We start from the raw sequence: 21,650 nt of genomic DNA, 5'->3' as shown, positions 1-21,650 counted from the left end.
TAATGAACATTATCTATTAGGGACCATGTACAATGATAAACATCTCTTCAGAGTCTTAGATTTAAATGTACCAGATTACAACAACAATGCTAATTTACGTCTGCAGTCCCTCGGCAGGAACACGGAGAACTCAAAGGAGAATTTAAAAAACTTTAGCTGCGAGAGTTCAAAACTTTTAGAAAAGTGTTGAAAAGCACAATTTTTAAATGGATTCTTGCATTTTGTTTTTGTTTATTAATAAACGGTAAATTAAAAAGTTTCCAGTAAGTTAATGTAAAAAGAGTACAGGTCAAAAATGACAGCATTAAACTAAATTATTGGGTTATTATGTCTGAGCGTTTTTAATGACCTTATTGTTAACTCAAGATTTTCTTTATTTTACAAAATGTAGTCTATTTAATTTTGTATGTAATTTTTTTTCAAACAAAGTGAAAGCATCAAATCAAATATATATTTTGCTGTTATTTCTCTATAAAAAATAAAATCTAGTTTAGGCTTCTACATTTAGGGATTTATTTGCATCACGTTGTTTCAAAAAAAACTTGGATTTTTTTGTGTTAGGAAAATGTATGACGGGTTTCAAATATTTTATTTTATTTTAAACATTGTTGTAAAAACTAAAGTTCTCTTAACATTGGTTTTTGCCTGGGATGCAGTTCCATCGTTGTCCACCAGGTGGCAGTGTAACATGAGGTTTGACTCAAAGACCAGGTTAACCAGTAGGGGGCAGTCAAGCTCCATTTTAAACTAACTTCCTTCTTCTTTTTTCCATTAACAGATGTTCCTTCAAATACATTTCTCTGAATAATTGTGTAATTTGTGTTTACTAATTTTACTAAAAATTTCTCTGCATTTTTAATGACTCAAGGAGTTTTTCTGAGTTTTATCCTAAACAAAAAAATCTCTTTTTATTTTTTCCTTTTTATTTTTTTGGGGGGTTAACATTTAGAAAGGTGTGGCATTATATCTAAAATAAGTTTTTTTTTTTTTGTTGTTGTTGCCATAAATGGATAGTTAGAAGATGTTGGGCCCCCAAAACCTCTGTTTTCTAACACTCAGACATAAATAAGTGCAGCCCTGATCTGCAGCGCCTGAGGAAATCTGAAGCACCAGAACCCAGATTATGGAGAAACGGCAGCCAGCAGTGAGTCAGTGATCCTGATGTTGTTGAAGCAGTTCTAAAAATTCTCCGCTGCACGTCGACCAAATCTATTGAGACAGAGATGAAGCACAAATTAGGCTACATCCATTTTAGACGGCGAACGCGCCGTGATGCACAGACAAATTCCAGGTTTTAAATTTGTCTCCAAATATAGCCAGAACCAATCTGAAGGGTTTGCAGTTGAAGGAGGCTAACTCTGGAAGTGAAAATGGATTCAAATGATGGATTTACAGTGAACTGCTCCACTTGGTGAAGTGATGGGGGACAAACACGCGGCCTTAACCACAGATCCTTCAGAGGTTTCAATGGCTGGGAGGCTCGGAAAACCCAATCGAGGTCACGCAACAGGAGACCTCCACTCTCTGCCTCTTGAGGTGTTTCTCTGCAGCAGTGACCTGGATGTGCAATGTTTTACCATGAGTCCTGACTCCTTGTGACTGAAACACTCTGGAGGATTTAGAGGTGTCTGTTCCGGTCACGTCTTTGAGGAAAATTCCGGAATCAAACCAGACACAACTTTTGAGTCGACAAACAGGGAAATGGTTGACGACGATTTGTACTGCGTCACGCTGGCGGACAAATGCTCCTGACTCCTCCTCGGCAGGCGCTCACATGAAAGACGTGTTTTGAGTTTCTGAGAGTCTGCAGCCTTTTTGTGGTGTTACAGATCAAAAATGATCTGCGGCGATGGAGGATAAAGACAAAAAAACTTTAGTAAGAGCAAAGTCTTCAGCTTTAACTTTAACCAGCTTTATTAATAATGCGTTTTATAGAAGCAGAAGCAATTAAAAGTGTGCTGTTAAATATGACAGAATCAAATCAAAAGCTTACAGGCTGGCCTCCTGATTCTGCTCACTGGAGTTAAAAGCCCAAGAAAAAATGCGTTTTTAAAAGCGATTTTTGATGTCATCAAAGTGGAGACCGTCCTAAAGTTTAGGAACTGCAGCCACAAAAAGGCTCTGTCACCTTTGGAGTAGCTGTGGATGCTCCCACCTTCACAAATTAAGGCACACTTAAAAGCCTTGATTTAAAAAAAATGGCAGTGCACCCTATGGATTATTCTAGTTGTGCTTACTGATGTCCGCGGCGCTCTATCGACACGTTTAGTTGGGTGTTATTGTGAGAACGCCAACACAGTTTGTAGATTTGATTTATTAGTTTTTACAGTCACATTTTGTCATTTATTTTTAGATTTAACATGCCAGACAGAGCAAAAATGAGGGTAAAAGCTTTCATTTACTATCAGAGTGGTTTATTGTTGCATTTTATATCTACAGTATAGTTTTTTTTTAATAAATTGTCATCATGTTTATCTTAATGAACTTGCACCAAAGTTGTCAGGAGGAGGATCTTCTTTGACTAAAAGGTGTATTTTATTTTGAAAGGAACTTGTATGCGCTGTTTTTGAGAGTAAAAGAAGTTCAAAAAAATATTTAAAAGTTGCATGTTTTAAAATAATGGATGTATGGTCTCAAAAAGATGAATACTATTTATTTTTCAGTAAAGTTGGACTTGGCGACACTCCAGTTAATAACTGGACCTAAAAGCTTTTTTAGTGTTAAAGGTCACTGACCTTTTGGGAAAGTGACTGCAGATCAAAGTTGTCCAGATGCTCTGGAGATGTTTGTCTCAGTTTAGCTTCTGCTGCTCCTCATTTCTCACACTTTGACTCTCAGCAGCTGCAACCAAGAGAGTTCTAAAAGGTTCTGCATAATTCATTCATTCAAGGAACAGACTCTGGAAACGGAGAACCCTTTAAACATTTCAGGACAATCCAGAAACTTCCAGATTTTTTTAAACCTGTTGCTTCTCCATTTAATTTATGCCCGATATTTATCCCTAAAGGAGTTTGGAGAGAAAACACAATCTTGAAGGTCTGTGCTCTTGTATCATTTGTGTTTCTGACTTTTCCCCGTCGTTTGGAGCCTCAGTCCCTCCCTCCTCCTTAGTTTCTTCTGGCTCTCCAAAAACGAGGTCTGGCCTCACGGAGCCACTAATGGGCTCTCTCTAACAGGGAGACTTGCTTGAAATGTGTGAATGTGCAACACCACCAGCTCTGACAGGCACTTTGCAGAGGCCTTCTTCATGTTTTACCCAGATGGAGATGTGTCGCAGCATCCAAACATCGCACATATGTGCCTTCAATCAGGACAGCAGTGAAGCCGCGTACGTTAGGTTATCAAACAGGGTTAGACTTCTACAAAACTGACACGAGCTTCGTGTCTCCATGCGGAAATATACGAGGACAGAAGTGGATTTTTTATTTTTTTAAACTTTGGGCTCTTGGCATTGCGGTTCAGGAGCTGCAGCGAGGATGAGTCATGCAATCCAGAGGCTGCGCACATTAGGCCGGCCGGCCCTCCAGACGAGTCTGCACGCTCCTACAAAACATTTTCACATGGACAATATCTGGAATTGGAGTCCTTGTGTTGCTCAGGGTAATAGTGTTGATCTTTGCACGACAGGCCTCTTCTGTGCCTTCGCTCTGCGCTCTTTGACAGCTGAAAGGAAGCCTGCACCCAGGCAGCTTTGCATGCATTTAAACACCTAATTGGCTTCAAATGCCATCCAAAAAAAAAAAAAAAAAAGGAGAAAAAGATGAATACAGGCAGGGAATATGAAAGGAGAGGGATTCCAGGAGGAAAGAAGGTGTGCTTGCGTGTGAGAAGAAGGAATAATGAAATACAATTAGGTGAGAAATAAGTGAAGACAGCAGGAGGTGAAGAACTCTCCTCCTTTCAGAGAAGAAACCCACCAATGCAACGAAAAAGACGAGAAGAAACATCGACTGAAGCCCCCCCCCCCGGTCTCTCATCATGAATACTTCCTGGCGAGGGGGGGGGCTTAGTGACTGTTAATTAATTAGCAAAGTCCAGCCTTGAGTCCTTCTGCTTATACTAGAAAATTCCTTTCCGTTTCAGGTTTTAAAGCAACGCTGCTTTTCTGAACGCAGTGGCTGCCCTTTTCATCCTGTTTACAATGGCAGCAAGACAGAGCAGCTATGGTGGCATTTCACTGCCATTTATCCCACAGAAGCAACATATCTGTGGGTAATTAGTCTAATTACGAGGCTGTTATCGGCCTTGCTCAAAAGTTTTCCCCCGTTCATGGAGGCGGGATGCGCTGCTTGCATCGATCAGCGTGATGGAGGAGTTGTTGGCAGAGCATCAGCTGCTTCGTTTGGTCTGACACTCCATGTGGAAAGGGCCAGGTGAGAGGAAAGGGTGAAGCTTACAAACACATCAGCTTTGGATGAGATGATCTGAAAATCAGAATATTTATTTTTTTGCTTAAATAACTTTAAATCTGTGAGTTTTTCATTGGAAAACTCCACAAACTAGACTTTCTGCTTGTTTTCGTTCAGCAGAAGTTGAAATGAAATTTAAAGCAACTCAGAAATGTGTGTTTGAAATCATGTTTTTGGTGTTTTTAACGTTTTATTGTGACATTTTTCGAAAGATGGAAGACGTGTACAAAGGAAATTAAGCTTAAAATTGCATTTCTAAGTGCTAGAAAGTGCTGGATGGGCCCCAAACTCCCTGCTCCGCTCCATTCCGACCCTTCCACTTGCAGACAAACAGATCCATGAATGTCTTTGTTTTCCTCGTCTGAGCTGGAATCTGGATCAGAAATGTACAGCTGGATAGCTCAGATATGGCTCACCATTTCTTTTATTGCACCGATAATGTTGGGTTGGGAGTGTGAGGGGCTGTGAGCTAGCAGGAGAGCGTGTAAACAGAAAGCTCTCAGCAACGAGGAGGGGAACCAAGTGTTCCGCCCGCAATCCAGAAGCAAATGCTTTTTAGATTGGCGCGTGAGTGAACCAATGGGTGAAAAAAATAATTAAAATGAAAGTACATCAATGTGCCTGTCCCTCTCCAGGTTTCATTATTGCTCTTCAGAACCCAATGAATGATGTCAGAATTTATCCAACCAGGGTCTAAATGTCGACGGTCCCTCACAATACCGACGTTTGAACCGGAATGTCTGTTTTTAAAACAAACGAATTACTCCTGTAACAGTTGGGTTATGGGGTGACCATGACCAAGAGCGGTCAACCACTGATCAAATAGTTGCAGGTTTGGTTCCTGCGGGACAGTGTGTGACATGTAGAGTGCATACTGGGTAAATGAGCCTAAAGCACTTTGGGCCTTTAGTAAAGGTAGAAAAGCGCTGCAAAAGTACACATTTACCCTCGTTTTATGACAACAAAAAAAACAAAGATAAATTTAATCTCAGGTTGTACCCAAGTGTATTCAATTTAGACCTTATATCATGGGAATCGATGGGTGGTTGCTCCTCTTTAAAGCACCCCCTGCTGCAACATTTATTCAAATTACCTAAAATTCGTCAGCTTAATACTTAGTTTATTTAGACCAGGATTGACTTGCAAACCAACCAAAAGCCACGTTTGGGCATCATCAGAGTTCACTGCTCAGAATATTAGCTAAAACGCATCACTAACTGAAATACTGAGGAAAAACCTGAACATAAATTAACATCGTTTGAGGAGTCTGGTACATTAAAATGTTGTTGATGGTTTCTCCTGCTCTGAGTTGCTCTGGATTTACAACAGTCAGACAAACTTACCACCCCATGTTCAAATATCCCAAAATGCCTTAAGGCTGTGATCAGTTTACAGAAAGACACACATATTTATCATAAAGATCAATGGAGAAACTACCTTCTGTTTGACTAAAGTGTGAGGTGCACTCCCTGCTCTTCCCCTCAGTCATCGTTTGGGGTTCTGCCCTGGTGGATCTGATGGCGGGGCTCTTGTTTCTAAGATACTAATGGTCTCCGTGAATTGATTAATTACCTCAAGGAGCGTTTTCACGACTGAGATCCAGGGTCGCAGCTCTTCTTGCAGATAATTTCCACCTGGTTTCGGCAGCAGCTTCCAAAAGTGCTTATGAAGAGAGGCGACCCCCATCAGGAGATTCATTAAAGGGGGAAGCTCATAATTCAAAGCAAAGGTGATCGGTCAGCATCTCAAGAAACTTCCTCATTTAGGAGACTGTGATACTAATTGGCATCTTATGTGACAGGTGTTAAACCCCCCCCCCCCCCCCCCCCCCCCCCCCCCAGCAGCTTTCGGTCTGCAATCCCTGCATCAGTTGCTGGAACTCTTAATTAGACCTGATTAGTGCTCGTGTGACAGAAATCTGAACTTGGACATTTCTGAGAGACCTGTGGAACAGGCGTCTGCCAATAGAAGTGGCTGGATTGAGTACCACCCCCACCCCTTCCCGTCCTGATGGTGCTGTGGCGGACCCCCCCCTGACCCTAAAATGATGAAGCGGTTATGAAGATTGGACAAGGGTTTGTCTGAACATCCCTTTTTAAGGAGAAGAGCTCTTTCAAGCCCACTCTGCATGGTGATATGGCTCTCGAGGGCTGAGCTGGGTGTTTCAGCGCCAGAATTATGAAGATGGTTCTCAGGCGGAGCCGCCTGGAGTCGAGAGATCTCCACTAATTTCCAGAGACGTGAAGGATGGCTGTCGACGGGCCGCACAACCTCAGATTGATGGGGGAGAAAAAAAGTGTTTTATGTTTGTGGAGTTTCTGACGGTGTTCGCTGACTGCAGGAGATGTGTTGCAGAAACACCTTCTGCTCCAAGGATGTGTGGTGTACAGCACTGAAAAACCAGAGGGTTTCCATGGCAACCAGGACAGCACAGTTTCTCCAAGCACAAACTAATATATCGCAGAGACTTAGCTTCTTTTTGGACTTCATTAGATTGGATGTGATAGAGTTTCACATATCAAAGTTACTGATGTTTATTAACATGTGTTTAATCTGAACAAATTAGTTTTTGCAGTTACAAAGTTTATAAAAGTACATTAGACTATTTATTTACATCAAAATGTAGACAGAACAAAAAAACACAAGATGAGAGGGACTTTGGAAAAAGCCTCTTTTTCACAGGATTTAAAAAGCTGATTGGAAGAAAAGAGGGCAGCAGTAGTCGAGGAAATATTGTTTAGAAAGGCGTCAAAGTTCATTTTCGAACAACTTGAGGTCCGATGAGCAACACCACAAAGTACACAACCCAACAGAGTTTTGTAAAAAGCCAGAACAGAGTTTGTGTGTGTTTGTTTGGCAGGAAAATGGCTCATTTGTGCATAAAAGTCCAACCGCGGTGAAGTAGTTCAATGGATTCCCTTCATGGCTAATGCAGTTTCTGACAAACATCCAGCTCCTCGTGCCAGCTGTCAAGCATGGTGGTGGAAGGGTGATGATTCGTACTCATTTGGAGCAAAAACCAGTCTCCTTGGAGGCTGAATGAACTCCCCTGTGTTCCAGAATGGGTCTGTACAGCAGGAAACACAAACTTGAATGAGGCCAAAATCTCTTATCAGGCTCAAAAGTAATATTTCAAAATCCATTGATAAAACCAAAACACACATGTTGGGGGATAGGCTAAAAGTTTTGAAGTGATTACGGCCACAGGAGTCATGACTTGTTGCGGAAAAGGCTGAAAGTCTTGGAATTTTCACACTTCCCCACAAGATGCGAAAAGAAGTTAAGTTTGAGCAATCTTTACAAATTTTCACACACACACACACCACCAGGTCAAATCTACCACTACAAAAGTTTTGTTGACCTTTGACCTCGGTAAGAGGTTGCCATCTGGAATCCCCCCCCAAATGTTGGAATTAGAAAATATAGATTTTAGCTTGGCAAGTTCACACATTTCCCTGTTTATTTTAATTTAATTTTATTTTTTTTAATATTGTGAAAACATTACATTGATCCTTGGCTCAAGCTGGACAAAAGAATATAACATACAGAATGAACACATTAGGAATGTGAGCGTGGTTAGGAAAAACCTCGGTTGCCAAGGCAACCAAAATGTTTACTTTTGACAATTCTTTTAAAAATTACATAGACTTGTTCGTCATACCCAGGCGACCAAAAAATGAAATGGTTGCTATGGCGATAAAGCGAACAGACGCCGCCATGCAATGCAATTTTAATGTTATTTGTAAAAAACGTTTTTTTGTGAGGATTAATGATTTCCAAGTATCTGACATGACAACGGTTGTATTGTAGTATATTAGCCTGTCATCACTTGTGATTTTGTTTGTCTTTTTAACCCAACTATTGCCACTTTTTTTTTAATTGTCTTTGCTTTTGTTTTTTATTGGAATTTTTTACTTCCTTCAAATTTAACTTGCTTGGTTCGTGTATTTCACTCACAATAATATTTTAAGGGGTAATAGAAATTAGACAAAAAAAAAAGTTCAAATTTGATGGCAGGACATTTAATTTTTGAGTTTAGCTATAAAAGTTTTTTTTTCCAGCATTCCTGCTGATTTTCTACAGTCCTTCAGATGATTTTAGCTGTCTTCCACTCAAAATCGATCACAACCTTCATCTTTTGTCTCTTTTTTTTTAAAGAACTACTTGAGGAGGATAAATTGCACAGTAATGGAGGTAACGTATTGCCATCTGAATTCAAAAGCACTCATTCTGGCCGCTCACTTTCAACTCTGTCATTTCTGCTGCTATTGCCTCATTTCAAGTTGAAAAGAAGTTTCTTGTGTTATGACTCATGCAGTTCTGCGCTCGCATGTGTCTGAACACACGTCAGTATTTCTCTCATGTCTGTCGCTTCATCCACCGCTGCTGAACCGGCTCCTCATGCTTTTCTAGCGAGTCAATCAGCTGAAAATGTAATTCTTTATTACACAAACAGCGCTTGGTTGTTTTTGTCTTGCTGCCTGTGTTGCTGCTAATGGTCTGGTTTTAAATACAAAGAAGATAACCACCATGGAAGAAATGACTTTCTATTGCAATTTCTTTAAACACATTTCTTTAAATACTTTGAAATTCTTGCTTTTGACTCTTTGGAAAAAAATTGGGTACATGTAGTTTTATTTGTCATTAATAAACCAAAAAATATTTACTTTCTAATTATTTTGAATAGAGCTGTAATTTTAAGTGTTTACTGAACTCAGCCATCTGATGTTTTAAACTGCTTTTGTGTTTTTTCTTTTTTTGAGCTTTTATTTTCTTAAACTTCAATTTGTTAAATGAAACTCCATGAATGTTTGGAGTGTTTCTGGGAATGTTATTCTCATTTTTATGAGTCACTGGGCTTTTCTTTTGAGTCACTGACGTATTAAACACGTTTTGAAAATTGGACAAATTCTCTTGTTTATAATCATCACAGATGAATTAAATCGGTCGTAAAGGCTCCCAAGTGATCCAGTGGGTTAAGAATGTAAGTCCGAAAACTTTGGAGGCTTGGTCACTGATTAAATGAAGAATCTGACCTTTTCTTTTGTTTTTTGAAAAATCTATTAAAATGTGGCCAAAATTTGGATTTATGATTGTTTGTTAGACTTGACTCCACACATTGGCTGATTCTTGTCAGTTACTAGGTTGCCACAGCTTCCTTTAAAATTGAAAGAAAATATTAAGTTTTACGGACACAATTTAAATAAAAAGTATTTAAACTCATAATTAATTGGTATTGCTTGAACTTTGGCCTAAAGTTGGAGAAATGTAAACCTTGAAGTGTTGCTACACCAGAGATTTGTCTCCTTTCTTGAAAACATTGATCATTTTTAGGAAATATTTGTTTTCTAAATTCCTGCGACATACGAGAAAAGCCCAGCGACTTTTGTGACTCAACAGATTTGATTTTTATTTTTTAAATGAAACGATAAGTCATGAATCATTATTGCATATGTGCACTTGCAAAAGTCGGCTTTAAATCTTCACTTGTAAACTGTATGTTACAGTTTTTTTCTGTCTTTTTCACACTTTGAACAGGGAGCCAGGCGAAACAGGACTGGTCAATCCAGTGGCCGACCTCCGAATCTGGCAAAGAAAACACTCCGGTGTGCCAGCCAGAAGCCAGTCAGTGGATTCGGTTCCAGCTCTCCCAAAGCCCCAAAGTCCAGTCCAAGTACAACCAGCACATGTGTCAAAGCCCACAGGCCTTGACCCCTTCTTTGTACGCCGATCGACTGACTGTCGACAGCCCGGCCTCGGGGCTCTTCCCTCTCCTGGACTTTGGTCATCGCTCGCTGCCCCCGTCGCCCCGCCAGAGGCATTTTGGCCACACGCCTCCTCGGACTCCTTTGGTGGTCAACACCATGACTCCGCCTGGCACTCCCCCAATGAGACGGCGGAACAAAGTAAAGGCGCCGGGTACACCGCCCCCACCGAGCCGCAAGCTCATCCACCTGCTGCCTGGCTTCACGGCATTGCACCGCAGCAAGTCCCATGAGTTTCAGCTGGGGAACCGATTGGACGACACACCGACACCAAAGTAAGCACCCAACATTTTCAGGGAAAAATGCATTTCCTAAGAAATTACTGTTATTCAAGTCATAAACTGACTAATTTGATGCTTCAACAATAATAGGTTGTGCCTGTCTGCCCCCGTGTCCCATAAATGAAACAGATTTTGTGTAGCCTGCTTTCAAGTGGGGGTGTGGACTTCCAACCAGCAGAAACCGAAACCAATCAATGCTCACTGGCGACGTCTAGCTCTAACATGGTGGAAAAATGGCGTCTGAATTGACCAAATTCAGTATCTTCTTTGGGACCATTTCACATAACAGTCAATCGCTAAAACGGTTGGCAGAGTTTGGTGGCCTCTAGTGGTGGCATTGCAAACTACGACAAATTTATGGCAAATAAGAATGAAATCCATATGTGAAAATGTTGTAGACCTCAGTAGGACGGGGTGATCGAAGAGGTGAAAAGTATGCAGCCACGTCTAAACGTGACTTGTTGCGATTCATGCTCGCTGAACTTTACTGGACTGAAATAGCTCTCTTGACTCCAGTGTTTCTCGGTCAAAGCAGACAAATGCCTGCTTTCAGCTTGAGAGTTGAGATGCCAATATTCAGCTTCTCATCTTTTTTCTCAATGATACAACTTGACCGACTTGGATGTTTCCCGTTTGTGTGAAGTTTGGAGGCAGGTGATGAAGCCGCGTGGTTCCTGCTGCACACATTTATTTTTTATCCCCCTTATTTAATGAAGAGTGTCGCTGCTGAGTTTCAGCAGATTGTCCGCCTGAAGCAAACATCTCTGCGTCCAGTCCACACTCTTCCTGATCCTCACAAGGACTATTTATGTAACTGTCTTACTTAATGGCTCCTAATGACAGCTTGAGCTGTACCATTCCTTTTACAAGTTTAACCAGAGTATAATCTTTAATCAGATGACAATCGGATTAATTGTGTGCAGAACGTCATGGCCCATACTGAGCCTGTCAGGAGATAAGAAGCCTTCGGACCAGGTTTCTTACCGGCCATCCCTGCGTCTGGTGCTATCCTGATCAGATTTGGCCATAAACAGGGTCCAGTGCTACTTGGTAATGCAGGAACTGACGTATGCCTCAGGAGAGCTGCGGCCATTTTGGTAATGCTATTAGAAGACATTACCCTAACGCTGCTACACTTAGTAGGTTAATATTAGGGAGTTGTTCTCCGCATTCATTATCTGGTTTGGTGTGTGTCTGCTTGCAGACGGGGCCACGTCTGCAGAGGCTTTTCAGGCCGTGGTGTGCATATGTGTTTCTGCAACTGGTGGATTGTAGCTGCACAGAACAAACCACATTAGAGAATTGATTACCGGTCCCCAAACGCTGATAGGCTGCAGGCTGTGTGCTGAACCTCTCTAATCAAAGGCCTGCATCTGCCTGGAAATGCTGCATCTCATTGAGCCTGATGGTCCACCATCCCTTCTTGTATGGCAGAATTTTCATGGTATATTACTTCTTTGTGTTTACAGGATAAAGGTTCTTAAGCATTCCTGTTATATTCCCTCAGATCACAACAACTACTGATTGGAAATCAGTCTTTTCACTTAATGCCAGCCCATTTTGTGTCCAAAGACAATTCAAAGTGCTTGACAGAAAACATTGAAAGAGACGAGTGATCACTAAAATGAAAATTTAAGGAAAGTTACATGAAATTAATCGAAAGTAAGCTTAAAGTAACGGTGTGGATGTAAAGGAATCAAAAGCGCTGAGAACAGGTGGGTCTTCAGCCTGGATTTAAATAAACTGAGTGTTTTAGCAGATCTAAAGCTTTTTGGAAGTCTGTTCCAGATCTGTGAAGCATAGAAGCTAAAAGCCGCTTCTTCATGTTTGGCTTCTCCAGATGCGACACATTTTATCACAGAGCTGTGGAAATAAATAAGTTCTATTTGTTTTTTCATTTCTTACTTTTACTTTTGGGAATAGATCACGTTTAAGTATTTTGAATCAAATCCAAAAATTTTTCTTACAAAGGTTAAGATTTCAAAAAGTCCCTTTTTTTTTTCTTTTATGCTTTTATTTACACAACAGCATCTGTTGTTATGTTTAGCTTTTAATATATAGCGCTTTGTTCCATTTAAATTGTATTAAGCCCTTTGAAAATAAAGTTGATGATGATGAAATCCGCATGACCGAATCAAAAAGAAACGAGTCCTTTAAATCTAAAAAACTAGATGTGGTGAGATTTACAAATGAAATGTTTTCAGTTGCACACATGCACATGTGCAGAGGTTTGAACCTGTACAGGAGCTGCAGGTTTTTGAGTTGTCCGGGTCCGTGGAGGGTCGTGGCGAAGAGCGGTTGCATCTTAAAGGGACCGCAGGTGTGTCTTGTCGTTCCTTTGAACCTCATGGGATGTCAAAAAAATGAAACGTACATGTTCATGTTGTGCATGTGGTCATTGTATTGTAAAGTATTTTTAAGGACACTATAAGTTACATGCACTTGAATTCAATTTTAAACAAATTGTTTTGGAGCAAAGCAGCCCCAGACCATTGCACTACCACCAACGTGTTTGACTGTTGGAATCCTATTCACTTTTCTTCTGATGCAATGGGATGCACACCTTCCAGAAAGATCCTCCTCTCGCTCATCTTTGACTTCCTATATGAGTTTTTAAACTAAATTAAATGAAGCAAGAAAAGGCAAAAAAAGTAAAATCAGAAAAACTTTGGAGTTTCATGAAGTCCATTTGCAAAATGGAGAGAAAATGTTAATCATACAAGAACTTTAACACATAAGACCAAATTTACACTATATATCTGGATTTCCTGTGTTCCCTCCATATGAGCCGCGTTAGCCTTTTTCAAATCTTGGTTTTAATAAGCTCACGTTGCTTTCTCAGCGCTCATTTTGGTTAATTGCGCACACTGTGGCCTGGACACAATAAGCGGGGATTACCCTCTGACCTCGCCAGACATTTTTCTCCTGTTATTTTAATGAGAAATAGGCTGATGTCTCATTATCCCTGGCCACCACACTTCTGCTTAAAGTGCACATTTTATTGGAAAGCTGAATATTGATTTTTAAATTTGCTTCATACTGAAAAGCAGAGGGTTAAATTCGTGTTTGTGGAACGGTTAGTATCATTGTGAATGGGATCTATGACTCCTTCAGAACGCGGTTAAGCCATGGAGGGAATGAATCTGATCCTAAAGACTAATTAGATTAATTTAGCAATGTTTTTTTTAACACATTACATCTCAGTTGTTGGCTTTCTAACCATCATTAGTGGCTGTTCTAATGCATAATAGCCTCTCTTTTCCATATATTCAGTTTCCATCTGCAAAAACGGGCCTCGGATGCTGCTGCTTCTGCAATCACGATGAGAAAATTGCATCCAGCGAGTTTATTTTGATAGAAAAACTTAGGGAGAGCAGTGGTCTGCTTGTGAGGACCCTCATTTTCTGCTTTATAGCTTTCTGATTCCTGCGTTAATGTGTTTGTCTGTGTGATAATGCATTTTCCTTTCAGGTTGCAGTAAACCACAGAATGGTTTCAGCCACCACCACCCCCGTAGAAATAAGGAGCAAATTGTCTTCTTACTGATGTATTCAGTATGATCTAATTCAAGAAGGTCTCACCTTGGAATGAAACGGCTACCAATCTTGCGAGTCCTTACGCACAAGAGAAGCAAACTTTCATCTCTGTGGTGAAATTGGAATTTTTTTTTTCTCGCCACCTGTCGAGCTCATGTCCTAATACCTCATATTTGGTTGCATGCTGGAGTTGATTCACTCCTTGAGTCCTGATGGAACATGTTGCAAAGGTAGGATCCTGTTTGGCAGCTCTCACAGCTCCCAAACAGTTTGAGCAAGACGTGGATTCCTGTTAATGTGACAAACAAAAACATGTTTTCAGACGAGTGCCTTCAGTTTGTCAAAATCCGTCAATTCTGATGGATCCAGTTGCCTTTGACTCGGGGGTCTTTATTGCTTTTGCTCCCGCATTGTTGTGCTGCTACGATGATGATCAGATCATTTGAGACGCTTCAGTTTGTTGTCATGTAAAAATAAATCCTCCTCTGTGACTTGATGACGATCTCTCCAATTAACAGTAGAAGCTGTTTCTAAGTAACAGGATTTTCTTCTCTTTCTGTTGATTCAACACCGACGCTGTTGCTCTGGTTACCTTATCCGTTTCCATGTCTGACGACTTTTTTTTCAGCTCAGAGGTAAATTTTGGCTGAACTTGTTGCTTGCTCTGGTGGAGGACTGCTCATAACTGTGATCTTAAACATCATGCTTGACCTTTCTTCCCTGTACATCCAGATTCTTCTGTGCTGATAAGGAGAGGAGCATCACTCCACTGTAGCACAGAGCGCAGCTTCTCCTTTGTTTGCAGAGTGGAAGCTGATATGGTTAGAGCTTCAGGTTGGAGTAACTTCCAAATGTTTGATGCATGTGGACTGTTTGTAGCTTTGGGGCTGTGGTTTGTTTCAAGAATCAAGCTCAACGATTCAAAGACCAAACTACGATTCTTACTATTAAATTACTAGTACGTTTGAATGTTTGCCATGTCTTTTTATTGGGTGTATAAAATCGATTCCCTTTATGTAAACCTTTTTATTTAGAACAGGAGATCAGAATCAACATAAAAGACAAAAACACACAGATTCAGAAAGACAAAAATGCATTTTATTACTTTAAACAATGTCACACTCAAACGTTTTTCTGTTAACTTCCTGGTTGTCACTAAACCCTATTTTCTGAAATGCGTCACAGGGTTGTTGATAGAGACTGGTCTCCAGGAGCCCCTGGCTTCAGTTTTTTCCCCTTTAAAAAGTCCTTCAGTGTTTGTAAGACAAATAATTTGAATGTAAGAATGTCAAAAGATGCACACACAAAGCCATAGGGGAATACGGGACCTACTGTATGCAGGGACAAATACTCAACGTTTTAAAAGTTTCAAAATTTCTGATTTTTAAATGTGGGTTGGAACGATAATCGCCCAACCGTCATGCTGGAGGGCAATGGCGGATCTAAGTGCAAATGAACATCAAGTGAACATAAAACTGGGGAGTACCAATTTCAAATACAGCCCAAAGACCTTGTAACCTATTAGTTAAACTTATGATACAATAATGGAAAAGGTCCTTACTATTTAAAAGATTTACGGTGGAACCGGCTGCTTTAACCAGAAATGAAACATCTTGACTTTGTGAATTATCTGCTTCTGTCCCCGAACCCGGTTTACACAATGCAGGAGCTGCGTGCAGGCAAGGGACTAGAGGCGCACAATCAGTTCACATTAGGATGGATTTGGGATCCCCAAACCGGACATTGCAGCAGTCGCAGCCAAGTGAAATGTGGACTGCTATTCACCATGCATTCACTCACAACACTACACACTCCTGTACACAGTGTTTGTATGCTATTCACTGTCATTTCTCCCTAAACATTCACACCAAGAACTTTTAAATTCCTTAGACAAATATATATTTAGCTGAAGAGTACAAATCCTAACTGACCTTTGACAAAAGCAAAACTCGAATCCTTTCGCTAGCCATTTCTCCTGTCCCTCAATCGAGTAGTTTTTCTTCGTTTCGTCCTGCTGACTGCTGGTAATCTGTAATATTCACAATCTGATAAAACAACACAGGTATGGACCATTGTTGTTTCCCTTAAATTCAAAAGAAGTAAAGTTGTGTACAGCGTGTTGATGTGTCGCGAGCGGTTATGAAAGTTTGCTTGCCCTCCTACGTTGTCAACAGGAAGTTCTGTGACATCGTTTGTAACCTGCACACCCACAGTTTGTTGATGTGTCATCAGCCATCGCTCGTTTTTGAATTTGGTTTGTTTCCAAAGATGTCTACTTAATTTATTTGTGAGGTGTCATATCTTATTGTTTGTTTTTTCTAACATTTAATTTTGTTTTCTAGAAATGAATTATATATTTTTTAAATGTGTTTTTCGTTTATATTTTTTGTTTTGTTTTTTTCTGATTTTTTTTTTTTTAATCTAAAAATGTAATGCTTTTTAAAAAAAGTATTTTTTTTTAATTTTTTACTATTTTTGTGATCTTTAAAATGTTTTTTAATGATTTGTTGATGTGATTTGCACTTCAGGGCCACCTTACAGATCTATAATTTCTTATATCTTTTCATGGTAAATGTTGGGTAAACAAGGTAAAACATGTCTGTGATCCCTGCTTAGCTCTTAATCCTTTCAATTGTGCCACTTAGAAAACTAAAGTTTAAGAGGTGCTGGCGTCTCAGAGTTCTTATTTTCCTTGAAATGCCATTTAATTCTGCTTATGATGCAGTCTTTCCATCTCCGTCCTTCTCTCATCTTTATTTTTTCTGCATCCTTGTGGCTCTACCACCCCCACCCCTACCCCCACCCCATGCCCTTTTCAAAGAGGAGCGGCTCTATGGGCTGGAGTGCCAATTAATGAACCTCGTTGTCTATGTTAATAAGTGGTAACATGCATTCGTGGAAAAGGCCAAGTGAGTTTTCAGTCTGTCACAGGACCCACTAGGCACGTCACGCCAAGACGGTTCTGGAAAGTGGGCGTTTTTGTTTTTCACTGCCTCTTGTCTCGCCCCCCCCCAGTAGGAATGCTAATATTGTATAGTTAATGCCACCTTATGAGACTTTCAAAGCTTTTTGAATGTTAAGCACTTTCTTATTGAATTGGATGTTTGCTAATAAATCACATGGTGCCGCGGGTTGGCATGATTCACCCTGAGCTTCTCTCAGGGTAATTCTACCACGCAACTCTCAGGGGACGGAAATTTGCATTCCCTCCATGACTAATTTAGCTGTTTGCTTTCATATGGCTGGTGTACACATCATATATTTCTTTACCCCTTCCCTTTCCTCTTTCACTCTCCATTTCCTTCCCTTTCTGACTTTACCCCTCTCATCAGGCATCTCCTTTTAGAACCTGTCAATGTTTTATCCCAATCGTTTTGGTGTATTTCTTTCTTCAGGATTTTGTTCTAGTTAGTCATTCGTTTGGATTCAGTTGTTGATCAAGTATGGAGCATCAGAGAGAGGTATAACCCCAGGGCAGTAGAGGGTTCTGCTGTCAGAAGCAGAGAGATCGCCTCAACCATTCTGGATGATTTTTTTTGAAGTTCCAGCATCACTCTTGAATCTTGTAGTTGGTTTAGAAAAGCGTTGGCTGATCATTGAATTTCTGGTATTCTAAACCATGATGAGGTTTAGCCCTGTGGCTTTCTCTTCTTATCTTTACTATCTTTTCTTTTGGATAGAGTATAATGTGATGTGGCATCACATGACCATCTGTGGTACTCAAGCCTAAAACTGAACCCAATAGAATAAGCCAAATAATCGAGACGGATGTTTTATTGGCCTGAAAGAATGTCAGTGATCATTATCTTTGTCCATATTGTGAACACATATTTTAAGTTTTAGTGTTCAGAGGAGAAGAGCCCAACATCTGGATAATTTGGAGTCCAGGAAGTATGTAATGGATTTGGGCTGAATCATTTTGAAAAATAATCAAACTGCTTTCGTGATTTCTAATATTTAGATGATCAAGTCAGAAAATAAGGCTGCAGAGTGGTGTAGTGGTTGGCAGAAGGCCCTGGTTTAAATCCCAAATAACTCCTTTCTTAGTGGAGTTTGCATGTTCTCCTGTGTGGGTTTTCTCCTCTGTATATGCAGATGATACAGCTTAATCTGTCTCTTCATCTAGTTTAGTAATATCCAACAACATGAAGTAATAACCTATTCCTGCTAACCACTGCACCGTGGCAGAGTGGTTAATGCTCTTGCCCCCGGTTCAAGGCCCGCCTGGCGAACCAGAATAAAAACACCAATTAGGGACTAGTTGAATAAAGGTCATTGTGTCTGTGTTGTTAACTGACTTCTTAGGTTTTTTCCATTATCAGACACGTTTTTGTTTTTTCACATACCTGACCTGTGTCGACGGATGTCTCCCGTCTTCGTCAAGGTCATCATCAGATGTTAGTGATGTGAAGTATATAATAGCGGATGATTGTGACTGACAAACTTTGACAGCTGCCTCCACCCCTTGATGTCCGTTTTCTGCTGGAGGATGTTACTCCCAGTATGAGAGAGCAGGAATGTCCCCTCATCCCGGTTCATGGAAGTGTGGGCTCGCTTTCGAAACGTCCGTCGAAATATGGCAGGTATGTGAACACAATACCTGACAACTGAGCTGTCTGATAATAGAAAAACCTAAGAAGTCATCGATGGGGGACTTTTCTGTGTGGAGTTGGCCCGTTTTCTCTGGGGACTCCGGCTTCCTCGCACCATCCAAAAATATGCTCCACAGGTTAAATGGTTACTCTAAATTGGCCCTAGGTGTGAATGTTGATGTGCATGGGTAAGTGATTCATGGCCCTGCGACAGACTAGCGACCTGTCCAGGATGTCCCCTACCTCCGCCCACAAGTGGCCGGGATATTCTCCGGCAGCACCGTGGACAAAACAGTTTTAGAAGATGAATGAAAGGAGTTGTTTATTTTTAAATGGGTAAAAAAAAAAACGGTCAAAATGAAATGTTTTGATAACCAATTCATCAAAAGTTTTACAACTTTGGGCTCAAAGTCCTAACAGAAAAGTTGCATATTTTGCAACAGAATCAATTCAGTAACTTAAGGAAGTCAACCTGTTGGGTATGACATTTAATCGAAAAATATTATAGACCACACATTTAAGTAAAACTCTTAATAAAATAAGTAGGAAAATTTAAATAATTCGACACAATGCTAATGTCAACATTTCTGGTTTGCAGTATTTAGTTTTGTGCTACTTGGACCATTTTCCTGTCAAGGGCAGCCAAAGAAGACCATAACAAACCTGGAAAACTTGCAAGACTGGCTCAGGGTTGTCCTTTTAGGAATAATATCAACTGGATCCATCATGGATGAAAGTCGATTACTGATGTGTGTGGTCTGGTTCTGAAAATTACACAGACCCTTCAGCTTGTTTTCACAGTCACTGCCCACTTAGAATACACATACATGAGGTTATGTTGCCATTAGGGTTGGGCGATGTCCCCTAAATTGGCAGTTGACGATGTTTGCAGTCAACCATCGGGATGGACGATGATATCGTCGGGGGGGGGGGCTATTTTTAATTTTTCGTTCTTATATATATAATTGCCATTCGTCATTTTACTTTATTTATTTTATTTCCCAAATAATGACTCATCTGCGATGATCCAGTCTAAACTGAGGGAAGTGACTTTTAAAAAGAAAATCAAATAAAAAAATTGAAAAGAAGTGGTCCGGTCCTGCGTTTGATTAGACCGGTGGAGCGAGCGACCGTGTCTCTAGCAGAGCAGACGGACTTACAGTTTTGTGTTTTAGGGGAAGTAAGGATGCTTTGTTACGTGTGGGAGACTTAGGACTGTGATCCGTCCCGCAGCTCTACGTGAACGAGCAACCGGAATTTAGGAGAAGCGGGTCTCCCGGTAAAAGTGCGTGTCGGGGCAGAGCTCGGAGCGCTAGCTAACGCAGTGTAAGCTTCGAAGCAGAAAGGCCGCTCAGTCCTTAGAAACCGTTCAAACATTTGTGTTTCCAGTCGTGTCCCGACAAAATAAAGGCTGATGTTAATCCACATATTTACGTGCAGCCAAGATGCAGATTGCAGCGTTTCACGCATGGATTTATGTTCATGCTAATGTTGTTAGCCCGTGTTAGCATACTGCTAATCCTGGCTTCCGGCTCCGTTTTTCAACAGAAAAAGCACTGACCACACGAATTAAAATGATGCGCGAACAGGCGCTTCATAATAACCGTAACATTAGTAAAAGCCCGTTTAGGAGATCATCTTGTATAATACCGAGCTGACGTATCTATGTATGTATGTATGTAGCCGCTCGGCGGAACTAAGTTTTTAAAAACACTGCTGCGCATGTGCGAATGATTTATTCCGACAAAGTGTGACCCATGTGAATGTTTTTTATAATCTGAAAAAGTTTTTCTGGACCCATCTACACGGTTGGATTCTAATCCGACCATTGATCCCATCAAGATATTTTGCACAGGTAACCGCGGCTTATAGGGTCGACTCGCAGCTTCGCGGGGGTGTGGCATCACGATGGTGTCTCTCCATCGGGATGTCAGTCAACCATCACGATGGACGATGGTATCGTCATATTGCCATCTTCTTCTTAAAAAGTGGAAGAATGGTCTTTACTTTGGTAAAGACTTATGGGGTTCCTTAAACACATAAACAGTCTGAGAACATGCTGCATTGATGACTCTAAATTGTGTGTGTGGGGGGCATGTGTGTGTGTGTGGGCATGTGGGGGTCAATGTGGTTGACTTGCAACCTGTCCAGAGTGTACCTCGCCTTTACTCAACAGTTGCTGGGACACGCTCCAGCAACTCCATTACCCTAAAACGGATTAAATGGGTTTATAAAATTGATGGATTGATAGATGAAAGTCAGAAAATTTATATTTTGGTGACGCTAAAAATGTATGCATGAACAAATAAACCAGCTTCAAACTCTGCTTAATGTTTAGAGATCATTTGAGGTCAGATTTATCACAATTGCAAAAAGTTGATTTAGGGCGTCTATTGGACAGCTCTGTGGAATAAAACTGAGCCTTCAGGTGCTTGTGTTGGCCTAAATCGGTCTTATCTGTTCCAACATAGACACGGGATTTATACGTCCATGTGGTGGTGCTCTGGCTATGGGGCATCAGGTCCGCTATGGTGGAATTAATCCTGCTGGCTGATCAGATTGCTATCTGAGGAATTAGGAGGTCCAGTTAACAGCTGTCCTGGTCTTTGCCCTGATCATTGTGCTGCAACAACAAAAGCTCTTCCAGCTGATGTGCTGTAGACACTACTGGATTTATTTCCAGGTTTTACGATCACGTCTGCTGAAACACCAGATTGGGTTGTGTTAAAGAAGAAAACAATCAGGATAGTGGAAATGTGTGTTTTTAAGTTTTCCTTATCTGAACTTTTTATTTGTATTGGTTATTATTGGGAAACGCGCACTCAATGCAACTTTTTTGGTACTTCTTAAACCTCAAAACTTAGCTTTCGTTATCATATTTTTACAAATGAATCCATGTTTATGCTCTAACGAAAGGCTTTGTCATGTGTGATTCATGCGTCAATGATGACATTTTATGGGATATCTGCGTGGAATGCACAATACAAGAGTTATACATCGGTGGTACATATGTGAAATGTCCATTAGACTCATGCGGACATATGTGGAAAGGTCGTGGAAAGTCGCA

General features: G+C 40.6%; 1 protein-coding gene across 4 annotated transcripts in view; it reads left to right on the top strand.

Moving 5' to 3' along the window:
- The window catches only part of ksr2 (kinase suppressor of ras 2), a 131,275-nt gene that overhangs the window by 17,878 nt on the left and 91,747 nt on the right, over positions 1 to 21,650 (top strand). For 3 of the 4 annotated variants that reach the window (XM_023958217.1, XM_023958216.1, XM_020705590.2), the window contains exons 4-5: positions 8,568 to 8,603; positions 9,948 to 10,449. In XM_023958217.1, coding sequence (XP_023813985.1) covers positions 8,568 to 8,603; positions 9,948 to 10,449 — 538 coding nt within the window. The remainder of the gene's footprint in view (positions 1 to 8,567; positions 8,604 to 9,947; positions 10,450 to 21,650) is intronic. The other variant, XM_023958218.1, reaches the window with a different exon arrangement.

This window comes from Oryzias latipes, chromosome 9, assembly GCF_002234675.1.
Source record: "Oryzias latipes chromosome 9, ASM223467v1".
Classification (NCBI taxonomy): Eukaryota; Metazoa; Chordata; class Actinopteri; order Beloniformes; family Adrianichthyidae; genus Oryzias; species Oryzias latipes.
The sequence above is the reverse complement of the archived record's forward strand: the minus strand, read 5'-3'. Positions and strand labels throughout refer to the sequence as shown.